The sequence below is a fragment of the Protobothrops mucrosquamatus genome, unplaced genomic scaffold (genome assembly GCF_001527695.2).
Source record: "Protobothrops mucrosquamatus isolate PMUCROS unplaced genomic scaffold, P.Mucros_1.0 scaffold1319, whole genome shotgun sequence".
NCBI lineage: Eukaryota > Metazoa > Chordata > Lepidosauria > Squamata > Viperidae > Protobothrops > Protobothrops mucrosquamatus.
This window is the reverse complement of record NW_015387520.1, coordinates 406,478-423,394: the sequence shown is the minus strand read 5'-3', so window position 1 is coordinate 423,394 and position 16,917 is coordinate 406,478. Positions and strand designations below refer to the sequence as shown.

Below are 16,917 nucleotides of genomic sequence, written 5' to 3'. Positions count from 1 at the left end.
TTCTCAAGATCTGGTTGAACAAGTGGATCCGGTGGTAGCTGATGAAAGTTATTCACACCCTGAAGAGGCCATATTAGAACCTTACATTGACTTTTTAAAAACGAATAAAATTGTGGAACAAGGAATAAAAGAAGAGAGACTGAGTAACCCTGAACAGGCTTTTATATATCAAGATATACAATTTCAAGAGTCAGAGCAATTTAATTGTGAATTTATACTGGGACTAAATGTGGAAACTATTAGGCAAACTAATTTTACACAAAGTTACTTGGACTCATTTCAATTGCTAAAAACAACAAAGATTGATATTCAGATTATATTGGCAGAAAGGGGAGAAAATTTTGCTCAGTTTGAAGTGATTAAGTTTTGTAACCAAATCTTGAGGTTTGATAATCGAAACGCTTTAATATCAACTTGGTTTAGAAAGAAACCCAGAGTTAGATATAAATATGACATTAAATGTTATTGGATGGGTTAAAAATGTCTTAAAGGTTTTTTTTCTGATTTAATGACGAAGGAAGTATAATTATGATAATGTGGTAATAATTGAATTTGTTTGACTTAATTAAATGGGTGGGAATTTAGGTCCTAAAGGTTCTCTTTTTTTTTCTTTTTTCTTTTTTTGATTTAATAATGGTTGAAGGAGGTGGACTTATTCTTAATGGTATATTTGATAAATAATTGAATGATAACTAAGTAACTGAAGTTGTAAACCTTACTAAGGGATTAAAATGATTTCTTACAGGTGCAGTTTGATGAAATGATAGAATTTACTTGTTAATTTTATGGAAGATGGGAATTTTTCCTTTTTCCTTTTTTACTTTGCTGAAATGATAAAGATTTTGGGTATTTGAAGAATTAATTAAATGAATAAAATTTTTATTAAAAGGAAGATTATTACAAATATAATAATGTTGTTATAATTGAAAATGACTGAAGGATAAGTAAGTAATTGAAGTTGTAAACCTTATTAAGGGTTCTAAATGATTTTTTATAGGGTAGTTTTATGAAATGACAGAATTAACTTGTTAACTTTATGGAAGATGGGAATTNGGATATTTGAAGAACTAACTAAATGAATAATTTTTATTAATACGGAGGAGATGGATTGTTTAAGTTTAGACTTTGGAGTTAGAGATATTAATATTTGTTTACTTGTATTTGAATATTAGCCTAGGTTGGTTTGGGAAGTCCGGGGGGTGGGGGGATGGGATATAACATTGTGTAATATCTGTGATGTATTTCTTTTTTTCTTTATGATAAAAATAAAAATTTTATATTGAAAAAAAAAAAAAAAAATTTTTTTTGAATGTCATTAATTTATGGGACCGCTTTGGGGGGGGGAGATTTTTTTAAAAAAGAAATTGGATGGGTTACAATTTGGCCACAAATTTGATTCTGGAACGCAGAATCAAAATTCAAAGAGCAAATACCTCTAATTCAGTAGCCATCCAGTTATGGAAACTAAACATTTTAGGTCTTGCCTCTGCCAATGTGGAGAAAATCTTTCATATCTAGTCTTAAATGACGATTTTCAATTTGACAATGAGATCTGCTCAAATTTCACTTGGACATGAGAAAACCACCAATTTCAAAATCAAAGGACACAAAAAAAATTCAAGACTGCTCCTGAAGCTATGTAATTTTTTTTTAAAAAAAATCTTGACTGTAGATTACAACAAAACATTTCATTCAAACATATGCAAATAATAACCAGATTTACTGAAAATAAAGTATGGTTACTCGTCTAACAGAAAGCAGGTATATTGTGTGTGACACTATCTCCTCTCTAAACTAATATGTCTTCCCTTTTCAGAAATAATGGGACAATCACATATATTTCTCAATGTATCCCAACTTTGCTTAAGCTGGTTCCAGGGAGATCAAAAAAGCATCTTTTTCACTCGTTTCTCTTCACTGAATTGCTTAAGTCAGCTTTTGGGGTAGAAATGTCTACAACTAGATATCTACAACTGGAACTCTAAATGGTATTAATTTGTAAATTACTAGTGGGGAGATTTTTTAAACTTCTGATGGGATGGAATGATCTGGGTTTGAAATTTAATTTGCAACTACAAAACAGCTTTTATAAACTATTTTAAAAATAGGGGCAAGGATTACCTAGGGTTCCAAAAAGTGAGAATGGAGGACCCACCACTTCCATGTCCCCTTTGGTTGTCGTGATTATCAACAAAGACGAAGGCTTTATCAGATGGCATCATATGCCAGCTTTCTCCCCAGCTCCTAAATCAGGAAGAAATAAGCATGTATTTGCAAGACATTTTAAAATAGGCCAGTTTAGGAGGATATGATCCACCCCTTCCAATTTGAGAAGCGTAGTTGCCAAGCTTTGCATCAAAAGTCCACACTGACTGCACCATAATTTATTTTATTATTATTATTATTTTGGAGGCATAAAGATATCTGAACCCTCCTCCTGCACCTGGATCCCGATCTGGTCCTAGTTAATGTAAAAAAATAATTACTTCAAATTTGCCATCTTTTGTCCATTCCATTTCCGAAGGACAGTCCCCAGCTGCATGCCATATTTAAATTCAGTCACTCGGCCATTTCTGAAGTATTCAGAGCTTTGGACGGCTTCACCACCCAAATCAATTACCTGGAAAAAGCCAAGAAAAGGTAGAGAAGGAATAAAGGAAAGGATTCCTAAAGACAGAATATCTGGCAAGGTGATCACTTCCTATTATACTGTGTATTGACTCATTCTCAAAAGTGGTTTAGCAATTTCAAACATTTAGTCACCAAATTAGTTTCTGGCATGTACAGTACTTTTGAGGATCATTTTAGGCCAATCTTGCACCAAATGTACTAGCTGCAATTATACCTCTTCTCATACAAACTTTCAGTCACACTTTGGAAGTCCTTCTGAAATGTCTCACCACTAAGAAAGAAACATAGATAGAGAACGTTATGATGTTTCTGCTGCATCATCTTGAATGTGGAGACCTTTTACCAACAAAACTAGATTGATCTCTGCACTTTTAGGCAAGATAATAATAATAATAATAATGATAAAGTTGGAAGGGAATGGTAGATTCTTAAAAGAAAGAATCGGCATTCTGAAATAACACATAGGTATCTTGTTATATTTACTTAATCACATCTTGCTCTATTAATTTCAACTCATCGTCATCATAATAAGAAAAAAAGGGCTATAAATTCAAAAGTGCTTTGTTCTACGTTTTGGCTCTTGTCCTTTTGAAATTCTACCTTTTTGTAAACAATGTAAATACCTCAAGGTTTAAACTCGACAAACCTTCAAATTTCCGTTGTCTTAGCTAAATTAAGTTTCTCCTCAAATCAATTAATTTTTAATTTTTTTAATTTGGAAAGGCTTGTTAAATCCAGAGCCTAGATTTTACACAAATGCCAACAAGTACATTAGATCTTCTAGCCATTTAAGTTAATGCCTTAGAGTTGATCTGTAAAGAATTGCTTTTCTGAAATAGCCCAAAAGTCTATTGGATCTTAAGGTCACTAGAGCTACGATCTGATATGAAATGAAGCTTAATACTGAGCAGGGACGTATTGTATTACTGTAGATCCTTTTTTTGTGAGCTCCTGAGAATCCTACAATTCTGAGCTGCTGACAATCGATAGTAAGACAGACAGACAAAGCGAGCAGATTTGTTGACCTTTGGCAAATTACTCTATGTCCCCCGGGTCCACAAATTGTAAGATAGCTCATTTGGCGCACATGAACATTGAAGAACAATGGACAAATGCTGGGAACTTTCTTTTTATTATTATTATTTACCTCTTGATAGATGAAAGGTCGTGAACCTTTGGTGAACCATCGGGCATTGAGGTTATTTAGTTTGCTTAAAATAACATTGATGTCCTCGGGCCTTATGTGCTTAGCAGCATCAATTCGGAACCCTGCAACGCCAAGGTCAATCAGGTGGTTCAAGAAGTCTATTATTTTTGAACGCACCTCATCTTTCCATTGGGAAAGGTCAAGGAGTCCATAAAGTCGACAGTAACGAACCTATACGTATGGAAAAAATGATTACTACAAACACACAAAACAAAACAGAACAAAAAACAAAATCAATCTGATTTGGGAAAATGTTGAAAGGGTAAAAGAATTAAAGCCTGAAGCACCTCTCCATAACCGGATATATGACTCAAACCTCAATCACTCCAAGGATGTTCTGGGATGCTGAAAATCCAATGAGACTTGTCCATAATTGTCTATGGAGATTCTCAGTCATCCAGGTCATGGTTATCTCAAAGGTGCTTTTTCAAAAGGCAACTGGACTATGGTTTTGTTTGTTTGTTTGTTTTTGAGGAAGAAGACATTTGGCTTCTTATCCAAGAAGTTTCATCAGTTCTGACTGATGAAGCTTCTTGGATGAGAAGCAAAACGTCTTCTTCCTCAAAGAGAAGACACAATCCAGCTACCTTTTGGGGGGAAAAAAACACCTTTGAGACTTGTCCTTATTGTTTTCAAGCATTTACAACATAGCTCTCTACTAAAATAAAAGCTGCTTGATTTTCCTGAGTCCTACTTTTTGAAAGTACAATTTTACTTGCTTGCTTTTTTGGTTTGATTTTTATCCTGCAGTGAACATAATTAATATTCTTTCTTCCTCCCACAACAGCAACCCTGTGAAGTGGTTTGGGCTGAGAGAGAGAGAGAGACTTGCCCAAGGTCACCCTGCTGGCTTTCATGGAAAAGGTGGGATTTGAACTCATGCTCTCTTGGTTTCCAGCCTGATGCCTTAACCACTAGACCAGGGGTAGGCAACCTTGTCTCTTTTATGACTCATGGACTTCAACTCCCAGAATTCCTGAGCCAGCCATGCTGGCTCAGGAATTCTGGGAATTGAAGTTCACGAGTCATAAAAGAGACAAGGTTGCCTACCCCTGCACTAGACCAAAATGGCCCTCATATATCATATATTCAATAGGTATGCTTCGTTAATGCTATATTCTATTAATTTGTTTATTGAATAAAGAGTGTGTTCATCTTCAGAAATCTTTTTATTCACACAACCATTCCGATCACAACAAGGAGTTCAGATACATCCACAAGACTGGTTACATTAGATGATATCGGACAATCAAAAATCCTCCTTTGATTTTTGTTTTAACAAATCCAATCTCACATTGATATCTCTCATTCAATATCCACATATGTCTAAAAAGATGCAGGAGTTTTGCAAAGTCACTGCTGCGTACCACAAAAATTGTCTTTTATGCATTCTATGAAGCAGCCAACAAATTTGACTAATTGTTTGCCATCGACAAGCTCAATTGCCTTAAGAGTGCTCTTTCTCCCCTCCAACAAATACAGATACCGTATATGTAATAATACTCACAAACCTATGCTCGATTTGGATTTTCATCTTCAAGAGCATTAAGGTTTTGCTTCTAAAATGGAAAACTGCATTTATCTATAGCAAACCACCACTTGTCATAATAAAACCTATACCACCACAGAACACATCAATATGGGAAAGTCTACCTGAATAGGATCACTGTAGTTTTCAATATCCCCACTGGGTGTTTTACATATTGGATCATTAAAATCAAATCTCGAATACGGGACAGAAGGAAAATCGTGGCGTTCTGCATTGAAATAGCTCTTACAGATTCCACGGTTGCCAGATCCAGCTGCTGAGTTGAGCATATGGTTGAATACAGCATCCACGTAAATATGGACCTGTTAAAGATACAAGCAAAATATATATAATGTCACTTCATCTTAGCCGTGTCTTTTTTTCTTCTTTTAACACAAGGTCTTTCCTTATACACAAAGCATTGACAGACTCAACTAAAATGCTTGCATTTGAAAATGACCAAGCCTTAATAAGGAAAAACTTGTTCAAAATATAAAAACAGTTACATTTTACCTAGAACACAATCGTCTTTTCTATTTTCTGTTGTTCCTGTTGCACTCTTCCATCTAAGACATTCTTCAGCCACTAATAATCAGCTATCAGTACACTAATGGTTACATACCCAGGAAAGCAGAAAATGCACATAGTCCGGTATTGCTAACATAAGCTTTCTGCTGAAGCTAGGAACATGAACTTTGCCCAAGGCAAGAGACAAATCCAGGACTTTTCATCTTCATGTTCACAGAAATGGGAGAAAATGCATATTGGGCCTTTGTTAGTTTTATCCATGATGTTTAAATATAATCTAATACCTGCAACTTCTCTCAATAACTCATTCATTCAATCTGCAATATCCATCTTCACGTTTAGTCTAAGTGGTTGACTGCAGAACCTTAATGTTCTTAAACTTATATATTTTTCTCGGTCATCCCTGGTTGTTGTATTTAAAAAAAATGTCCAAAAAAATTCAGAATCTTGAACATTCTTTGGGGGCATCTGGGCTAGTTTTAGTAACACATTAAAGAATTTCTTTTTCTTTTTGATTTGCTTCTGTACGAGGAATTAGCTGGTTCATGCTTTGGTCTACAAATTTTTCTACAGAACTATTTAAAATTAGTACTTGCCAGATTCAGAGGATTTTTTTTTTAATGCAATTCCCACATTTTTCAAACTGTGTCCCACTTCAAATGTTATCATATTGGTACAGGAGATACTTTTCCCAATTTCAATCAACACCACTCCAAAAATGCATATATAAATGAAACAAATAAGGAGGCAAAACATAAATCTAGGTGTCCCATTCTTTCAGTAGGTAAATCAAAAGGAAACATAATTTCTTATGCTAATGTAGTTCCTCTATATTACTAGAGCAGCATATTATAAAATTACAAATATGCATTTGCTACCCCATTATGGGGCCATCCATATTTCTTTTCCCTGCCTTGAACACATCCTAATTAACATTTGCTGAGGTCATATTCTGACACCAAAGCCTCCATCTTATTCTCAGCCTATTGCTCAGGTATTCCAACAGAAAAGTGGTGTTTTCCCAAGATATCACAGCACAAGACCTGTGCATGTGCTCTCGATCTTGTCAGCAAGAGCCTTCAAAGGTCAGTAACTTGCTGGATTTTAACTGGTTGGCTGCAGAGCCCCACACTTACATCTAGGCTCCATGCCTCTATGGCCATTTCTGTTGTGGCTACCATAGAGACTGGAGTACTCTCTTCCATTCCATTTTCTTTGAAGTGGTTTGGTCAGATCAGCAATGTAACAGAAAACAAAATGTAGTCTTCCACTAAATTTCCCATGGTACGTTTTCCACATGCATGGCATACCGAATGTGGGAGAGGTGACCAACAATTTTGTTCCTAATCTCTGGTTTTACTAAATAAAATGTTGCATAGGTTGCACATTTCAGAGGGGGGAATATATATTATTTTAAAAAAAATAATGTTGACATGTTCACCTCAATTGCTCACTGAACAGAGAGGTGATCTCTACAGCTGCCTCTCTTCCTATGGCCTTTTGCCAGCAAAAGCTTAACAAAGGAACTTAACAGGCACGGCATGGCTGCAGTCACTATTCCAATTAAGATACCAATGCCTTACCCACCACATTCTTCTCTATCTGCCAGCTTCCCTCTTCCCCACGGCATTTTTTGGAACATCATTTCCCTTTTATCTCAAGGATTGAAAGAAAACACATCCACGTGGCTGGGGAATGAGCCCTATGCCAATGTACGACTCAAATCTTCATTTCTTTCAAGACAATATGCAGAATGACATGATTGTCTTCACTCAAGAGAATACAGAGTTGCATCTAGAGCAATTTAGAAGTGATTTTTAGTGTTAGCATTACATTGGCCACAAAGATAATATATGTCAAAATGACATTTGCTTGACATAAAAATACTAAGTCAGCAAAGTCTGAGAATGTTCTTATATATCATGGAATGCTAATAAAATGAGGATTGAAAACACACATATAAACAGTGCAACTGATGAAGACGTTTTGGTGACAAGCACCCTTGGAAATTGACTCAGCTGATGGGTCTTTTTTAGACTAAGTCCTCCTACAATTTTCAGACAAATCCAGACTGTAGGAAATTGTTTCTATGATTATACAAAATATTTTATAGCAAAAATGATTCTATTTAATTTTTATCCAAGGAAATTTAAGGAACTCGAATGTTTTATTATATAGAATCAATTCTATCTAATAAGAACTTTGGATCTAGAAAATTGGACAAATATAAGACACCATTAAAAAAACTTCCACTTATGATTGCCTTTGACCTCACATCTCCTGTTCCCCTCAATTAGCCCTAAGGTAGTGAAGGCCACTTACTCCAACATTGTTGCATCTAGTCACCATATCTCTGAACTCGCTTTCATTTCCAGAGCGTGAACATAACTTATAACTAACTGGCTGGTATCTCTCCCACCACGGTCTCCAAGGATTCATAATTACAAGGTTTTCATTTGGAGGAGAAACCTAGATATTCAGAAAGAGAATGAGCAGCTAAAGAACAAATATTATATTATTATTCAATTTTATCAATCTTATCTGCTCCAACCAATTCATAGCTTCAACAAGAATATTAGGACGAATATGAAAGTAACAATAACAATGGTCAATTAAAGGTACACAAAGCATTTCAAGCTTGAACTGCTTCAAGCTTCAAATTGGCTGGTTCAATTTAACTGGAAGTGTTTTAATCCGAAAGAAGACTCTTTGAGCTTCAAGTAGAATCTAATATAAAGCCAACTGTTTCAGGATAAACCACTTCTATAAAAATTGAAAATGAGATTGAAATATCTGTTTTGAACTCAGCATTGATTTAATCTTGAAAACGTTTAAATTTGAAATATTTTGCACTCCTCACTATACAATTTTATAATAATAATATTAAGGATTATCATTATCCAGATATGAATCTGGACCCAGGAAAAGCGGCAGAAAAGAGACAAAAACAAAATATTCTTCTGCCTTCTTCCCAAGAGCAATCCCCAACTTTTTTGAGAAGACTCACGTGACTCCACAAAACAATTTGCATATGTGCAGAGGATGATATATACACACAGGCAATTACACCCTGTTTGTTTCCTGCGTCTCTCACTCATATAATATGCCAATAAGGATCACTGGGGAGTAGAATCCTTTAAGCAACCCAGTGATCAGGATCCCTGTTTCCAAGGAAGAACAAGATTGCGTTGCCTGAGGATGCAGTGCAGATTGGGGAAGGTGTGTGAGTGTAAGGGGTTGCACAAGAGCTGTGGTGTGAGTTTGGGAGAGTGCATGAGGGTGCAGCATGGGTTGGGTTTGGAAAGAGTCAGGGAGGCTGTGATGTGAGTCAGGGAAGGTGGATGGAGGCGCGGTTCAAGTTGGGGACAATATGTGAGGGTGTGGCATAGGTGAGGGAGAGTGTGAGAGGGTGTGCAGTGCAGTTCAGTGAGGACGTTGGGGTGTGTGAATGGTTGGTACATGGGTAAGGGAGACATACCTTAATGACTTGTAACCTTCCCTACCTGCTTCCTCACTGACTTTCTGGGGAGCCAGCAGAGAAGTTTGCAAATGGCAATCGCGTGATTGCCGGGCGCCACAACCAGTCATTAATACGAACTGGTTGCCAAGCACATGGATTCCATTCACATGACCAAGAGATTGTTAGGATGGCCAGAGTTCTTTGGGCAATTCCTAACCACAATTCATTTGGCAGCATTGTAACTTAAAACTGTCAATGAGCAAATGGCCACAGGTCAAAACCTCTAGCTCTGTATGTGTCAGAACCATATTTGCTTGTTCCATTACTGCATTCAGGAATCACTGGAGCTATTATATTAGCTATTATATTAAGCAAGATGCTTGTGGTTTATCTGTTCAGAGTGGCCCACTCTCTCTAATCAGATGCTGTCAGATGTGCTCAGATGGCATCTTACAAAATTTTAAGGCAGCAGGATATATGGGAGCTCAAAGTCTATCAGTGGTTATTTAGCTATGACTAAAGAGAGATGCTCACTCACCTGAACACCTGCAAATCCATGTTGGGCTAAGTACCTTTCACATTCAAGAGCAATGTCAACCCATCGCCATTCAAAAAGATGGACAACAGAGGTCCTGACAGGTTTGGGACTGGGCTTGTACTGGGTCCAGTAAAGTCCAAAAGCTCCCAAGAGAAACAGCAGCACAACATTCCTCATTTTCACTTTGGCACATAGTGTTATGTTCCTCAGTAGTCTTTTGCTTTCCTGTTGGAGAACATAGCACCTTTACCAATTATGCACTTTAAATTCTGGCTTATTGTCAACACCATGTTTAAAGCTGTATATTCATCATCATTGTCGTCGTCATCACACAAAAACTAAGTATTAACAAGGCAGAAGACATTTTTGTTTCTTCACCAGGGTCAACAACCGAAGTTCAGAGAAAAATAACAAGCCTCTGTTGATATACTGGTCTCAACTACAGACAGGGAGAAAAGCATATTTTATTAGGTGCATAGACATAGTCAAAATTAATTTAAAGAGTGTGTTAGGCATCCATTGCTAGAAAGAGTACAGAGAAGAGCAACAAAGATGATTAGGGGACTGGAGGCTAAAACATATAAGGAACGGTTGCTGGAATTGGGTATGTCTAGTTTAACGAAGAGAAGGACGAGGGAGGACATGATAGCAGTGTTCCAATATCTTAGGGACTGCCACAAAGAAAGAGGGAGTCAAGCTATTTTCCAAAGCGCCTGAAGGCAGGACAAGAAGCAACGGATGGAAACTAACCAAAGAGAAAAGCAACCTAGATCTAAGGAGAAACTTCCTGACAGTTAGAACAATTAACCAGTGGAACAATCTGCCTCCAGAAGCGGTGAATGCGCCAACACTGGAAGTTTTTAAGAAGAAACTGGACAGCCATTTGTTCGAAATGGTATAGGGTTTCCTGCCTGAGCAGGGAGTTGGACTAGATGACCTCCAAGGTCCCTTCCAACTTTTTTATTATTATTATTATTATTATTATTATTATTATTATTATTATTATTATTATTATTATTATTTACTGTATTCCTGTTGACCAAGAAAGGGAAGATAGCCATATTTCTAACATTTATTCAAATTCCGATTGACGCTGTGCAATTTTTTAAATCACATACAGTAAATCAATGTGACCTCAGCTTTTAAGGCTTTTAAGCAAGTCTAAGTATTCCATAAATAGATAAATTGTTTTTGCAGGCAAATGCTTCATAGTTAAAATATTTTTTAACCTGGGTTGATCACAAGTGACATTTGTCCCAGTCCCTTTTCTAAATGTGGCCTTGAGAGACCTATAGTAGAAAAACCTCTCTTCCAGAAGAGCCCTTTTGCTTTCTAAAACTTTTGAGCGGATCAAACCTGTTAACTATTTTTTTTTCTTTACATATACTGTACAACATATGACAGGTCAAATTGGGTTGCAAAAAGATGTGGAAGTTTATAAATTTTGGGCCTGTGTTGCATGGGGGAAAGCTATTATTGTTGCAATATATTTGTCAATGTTCAATTAAGGGGGGGGGATAAATACAGGTTTTTCTTTTTTGTCTTTCCAATTCATTTTGTGCGTGTTCTTAGCTGTGTTTTGTTTTTGTTAATTTTTTTTCTTTTGCATTTTTAACCCTTTTGAATAAAATCAAAATTTGGGGAAAATTGGAAAATTATTTATTTATTAAACGTGTATGCCGCCCAACTTCTAACGACTCTGGATGGATCACAAAAGGTTACAAAAAAAGATAGAAGAAGAAAACAGTAGACTGTGTTGTAACACAAAATACAGCAGAGATGGCAAAGTTAAATAACTCAGATGAGAGAAAAAAAAAGGAAAGTGGGTTTCAATCATGCTTCCCAAAGGCCTAGAGATGATCTTTAGGGCTCTTCAAAACAACAGTAGGATGGGGGGGGGGCATTTGAATCTTCGTACAGTAATAAGTCTGACAGGGAGAATTTTCCCCACATCTGCAAGCTGTCAAATTTGGATAACATTTTGGACAGGATAATTGAGAAATACAGATGGAATAATCCAGCACAGACTGATGGGAGCAAGAGACTAACATTGTCAGGTGCAAAAGATCTGGCCCACTCATGAAGGTCCAATTAAACTGATTTATTGCCACATGCCTATGCACAGGGAAATTCTCAACTAACAGTACCTACTTGGAGTTGGATAAGAATGAATGGATTCAAGGGAGGTTGGACTTAGTTCACTTATGACTACATAGGGATTCTAAGCTGATCTCTTTTTTAACTCCACCCGCCAGGTTTTGCCAGTCCTTCTCCTACACTCATTGTTCCTAGTGCCTTGATTTAAAAGAGATAACTGCTGCCTGAGGATGCAGTTGTAGGATAGCTTTAAATAAAAGCAATATATGCATAAATTCCTAAAATTAAATATTTAGCAATATTTGAAATCTAAAGCAGCCACTCAAACTTAAAGCTCCATTCCATTTTCATTTGAAAACATGGAATAATAATAATAATAATAATAATAATAATAATAATAATAATAATAATACAATAATAATTCTGCTCTAAAGTAACTAAATGGGGGACATCAGATCCACTTAAACACATTATTTAATACACTATACATTCCACTGTTTTTTTCTAAATCTGTCTAAGATATTCAATACCTTTGCAAAAAAAACATCTTTAGCAGAGAACATTTAAATACGTAGCTAACAGATAGCCATTAGAACAGGAGGCATCATAGACAAGAAAACAAGTGCGATTCTGAAACAAGTAACAAAATTTAGAATCCTTCCTAATTTATTAAAAGAGCAAAAGATGTCACTGCCTCTGCTCTGTGGAAGAGAATGTAATGAAATGATGAAATGCAACTTCTGATAAGGATACCGTGTTAAGGGTTGGAAAAGTTAAAGAATGTAGAGGAGACAAGGGAGGTGGGTTTTTTTGTTGTTGTTGTTGTTGCTGTTGTTTCCAGGAAACTGGAAGAGCTGACACTGAAAATTACAGCGCAACAGGTGCTGAAGGAAGGTCTTGGAACAAAGTAGATGCAACATCTTTTTATTGCTGCAGATTGCAATTCAAGCTGGCTGCAGGAACCGTCAAGGGGATGGACTAATGGAGTGAGGGAGCTGCCAAGATTGTAATTATGTCCAGAGTGGAAGCGGGATGGAGAGAAAGAGTTTAGAAGAGAAAGATGCTAGAAATTGAAATGAATGAAAGAAAGAAAAAGGATACTCGGGTAACGGAGCCGGGAAAAAAAACAAAGAGGGTCAGATCCATCTGGACAGGCAGATAGCAGCCATCACATTTGTTCACGTTTGACATGATTCAAGAATGGGGGTAACAATTGCTTTCTTTCTTTTATGTCTGCTTTGAAAACAGAAGGATAGGGCAGCTCCACAACCAAGAAATTGCTATCATGTTGCTTTCTGCTGTGAGAAGAGAAGAGAATATTTGTAGCTCAAGGGTTGAACTGTGGAGTCCTTGGTGCTCTCTGAACTTGGCTGTTTGCTTGCAGACATTTCATTACCAACTTGGTAACATCATCATATTGAACATCATATGAACATCATTCGTACTGTCTCTGCTGATGATAGGAAGCCTAGATGAACATTTTCAAGCTGAGAAAGGTAGTAGTAGAGTACTTCCAATTACCTTTTTCCCCCTCTTCCAAAGTTTCTCAATATTCTTGGTGCTGACACTAACTCAACCGATAGACTCGGTAAAGGACTTGGTGGAAATTATAGTTCAGTATGGGAAAGTTTCTGGTTTTAAGGTAAATAATAATAAGACTAAAATATTACAGTTATCTCTGCTGGGGAGAATCTCAGCAGTGAAAATGAATATTCTTCCAAAGTTTCTTTTTTTGTTTCAAATGATACATATTTTGAAAAAAGATGCTAATTTGGAAGAATGGCAGAAGGGGATTAACAAGTTTATATGGGCGGGGAAGAAACCAAGAGTTAAATTTAAGATTATACAAGATGCACAGGAAAGAGGAGGTCTTAAAGCGCTGAACTTAAAACTGTATTATGATGTGGTAGCTTTAACATGGATTAGTGATTGGCTGAATTTAACAAATAGAAATATACTTTCCCTTGAGGGATGGGATCTATTATTTGGTTGGCATGTATATTTAATTTATAATAAGAAAGTAAATCAAGTTTTTAAAGCCCATATTCTAAGAAGTGCTTTGTTACGAGTTTGGAAGAAATATTATTACAGATTAAATTATAAAATTCCCATTTGGGCGATTCCAGGACAGATGATAGAGGGGGTATCTAGAGGGGTTACTTTGGATAGAATTTCTTATAAGAAATTACTTAGTCTGGTAGGAAAGGATTGGCAAATTAAATCCTTAGCAGATTTGCAGGAAGAAAATATTGTATATTCTTGGTTTTATTATAATCAATTGTTAATGAGGTGGAGCTTAGATCAAAAAGTTGGTATTACTTTGCAGGATGTGAATTTGATAAAACAGATTAAAGATCAAACTCGAGCCCATATAAAGAGAATGTATAATGTTTTGATAGAATTGGATTCTGAAACGGAATTAGTTAAAGATTGTATGGTAAAATGGGCTCAAAATATTCAAGAATCAATTTCATTGGAAATATGGGAGACAATTTGGGTTAGAAATGTAAAATTTACTCAAGCTCAAAATTTAAGAGAAAATTTTTATAAGATGTTTTATAGGTTTGGATCCTCAAAAACTGTCCTGTATGTATCCTAATTTACAGCCCAAATGTTGGAGATGTGGAAGTTTAGACACAACTTATTTTCATATTTGGTGGACGTGTAGGGATATAAAAGCATTTTGGATTAATATTTGGTGGAATATTCAAAATATTTTTAAGAAAAAGATAAAGTTTACACCGCAGTTATTTTTGTTAGGCATTATGGAAGATTTGGATGTTAAAGAAATGAATTTGATGTTGAATCTTATAACAGCTGCAAGATTATTGGTAGCCCAATTTTGGAAGAAGGACTCTTTGCCCACTATAGAAGAATGGATGCGTAAAGTGTCAAATTCAGCAGAAATGGCTAAAATTTCCACTTATTTGAAGGATCAATCACAAGAAAGATACATCTCGGTCTGGAGAAGATGGATAGATTATATTCAGAATAAATATGGGACTAAAAAGTTTCATTTGGGTTATGAGTAAACTCTAGAGTATTGTTATTATTAATAGTTTATTTTAATGGAATTTTTGTTAGTTTTAATTAGATGANTAGATGATATTATTATTATTTTTAATATTAGTATGGTATTGTTTAATATTTAGGTTATGAATATGTTTATTATTGTGTTTAACTTTAATTTGTTTAAATTTGTGTTAAAGGGGAGTTAAAGCGTATTATGGACTTGGTTATTTTAATAGTTGGTTAATGTTAGATAGATTTTGATTATTATATTTGTAACCCTGTGTTCTGCTCTGGAAAGTGGGGGAGGGTGAGGGTGGGGTGGGGTTTTGGGGTGGGTATGGGGGTTTATACTGTAATCTTTATAAAACTTTTAATAAAAAAAATATTCTTTATCTTATATATTTCAACAGGGCATGCACAAAAGATGGTTGTTTTCTTTTTCGCATGTACGGTATTTCATTGTTTATGGGCTTTTTCTGAAAAGCAAGTAGCTGGGATCACTCAGGAAGCTTTGCAAGAAGTATGAATAACCAAACTAGAAACTATATTTACTTTTCTGCCAATCCAAAAAGAGCCATCCAGCTTTCCAGAGACCTCATTTCAGCTGAATATGAACATAGTTTTCACAGAACTAAGCATCACCTGCACAACATCCCATGGATAACTTACACTTTTGAGGAACTCTACAAAACTCTTGGGGGTTGAAACTTACCAACTCCAAGAAATGTAAAAACTATGTAATAATCTTATATCTGAGAGGTCTCTCATGATAAAACACATCTCTGGGCAAATGATTCCACAAGGTTTCCCCATGGCAACTCATTAAATTTAATTATGCACCTAAAGAAGCCTAGCTCTAACTGTGGTGTCAACAGAAGATCCCCAAGAGAACACATGGATGATCTTTTCAAGTTTCCAGAATCCTATTTTTTCTGAGTTCTAAAAACAAATCCTTTGCTTTTTCAACCAATGCCCAATCAGAACCAGGCTATCTGCTTGAGCACGTTCCTGGAATTTGAACTTGTAATTCCTCTCCTAAGCCAACACCCTCAATTGTAGATATCAAGGATGTAAGTAATCCTTTTTACAGGAGGGGCCGCATTCAGTAAGAGGACAATGCTAAAAAAAAGAGGTTCAGAGAAAAAAAAAAGGCACTGTGTAAATTAATTTTAGTTAAAATGAATGGCCACTCAGTTGTTTTTCAGAAGTCCCAATGGAAAGCATGAAATTCAGCTTAAGCATCTAGAAAGGATATTTGAAAGGAAAATAAATCATTGACTCACAGAATGCAAAGATTAGGAGGGATTTTCTGACTTGCAAGATTCCTGTTATTGTATCCTTACAATAAAGACAGAGTTAGTATTTATCGTTGTGCTTCTTGTCTGGACTTTCTCAATGGGCTAACAGTAGGTCAAAATAATTTGGACTGCATCTTAGTCTCAAAGCTAATTCATTGATTAGTAGACCCCAATTTGCTGCTTTTCTATTGTAGGTCTGAGAAGCTGCTTGATCTGACACCTGGGGAGGGGAGGGTACTTCTGTTTTATTCTCTTTTTTTAATGGATTGTTATGAGCCTCTTAGAATCATTATTTGAGATATGGGTCGTATAGAGGTCCTGCAAATAAATAAATAACCTCCAGTTGGGCCCTGCTGCAGGATTTATAACAATGTAATTTGGGACAGCAATGGTTTTGGATTCCATCAGCATTACCTTCTTAGGTTTCCAGAACTGGAGTATGGATTGGAATGTGAAAAAATTATTCTTTGGCTAAGGACTAGGGATAGGTTAAACTTGGCATGTTTGTGAAATGCAGTGTATGGGGATAGGTGGATTGCTTAAGAAATGATGCAACATCTTCTACAAACCTCTCTTAGAATAAGTATTGCTGACTTGGTAAGACCAGATTCTCTAAAA

The 16,917-nt window shown here is 35.9% G+C and overlaps 1 protein-coding gene across 1 annotated transcript in view; it reads right to left on the bottom strand.

Annotated features, from left to right (window-relative positions):
• The window catches only part of LOC107292302 (pancreatic alpha-amylase), a 19,865-nt gene extending 9,796 nt beyond the window's left edge, over positions 1-10,069 (bottom strand). The window contains exons 1-6 of the mRNA XM_015821383.1: positions 9,893-10,069; positions 8,217-8,363; positions 5,492-5,689; positions 3,779-4,009; positions 2,487-2,620; positions 2,122-2,244 (exon numbers count right to left, since the gene is read on the bottom strand). Of these exons, the coding sequence (XP_015676869.1) occupies positions 2,122-2,244; positions 2,487-2,620; positions 3,779-4,009; positions 5,492-5,689; positions 8,217-8,363; positions 9,893-10,069 (1,010 nt within the window). The remainder of the gene's footprint in view (positions 1-2,121; positions 2,245-2,486; positions 2,621-3,778; positions 4,010-5,491; positions 5,690-8,216; positions 8,364-9,892) is intronic.
• Between the last annotated feature and the right edge of the window lie 6,848 nt (positions 10,070-16,917).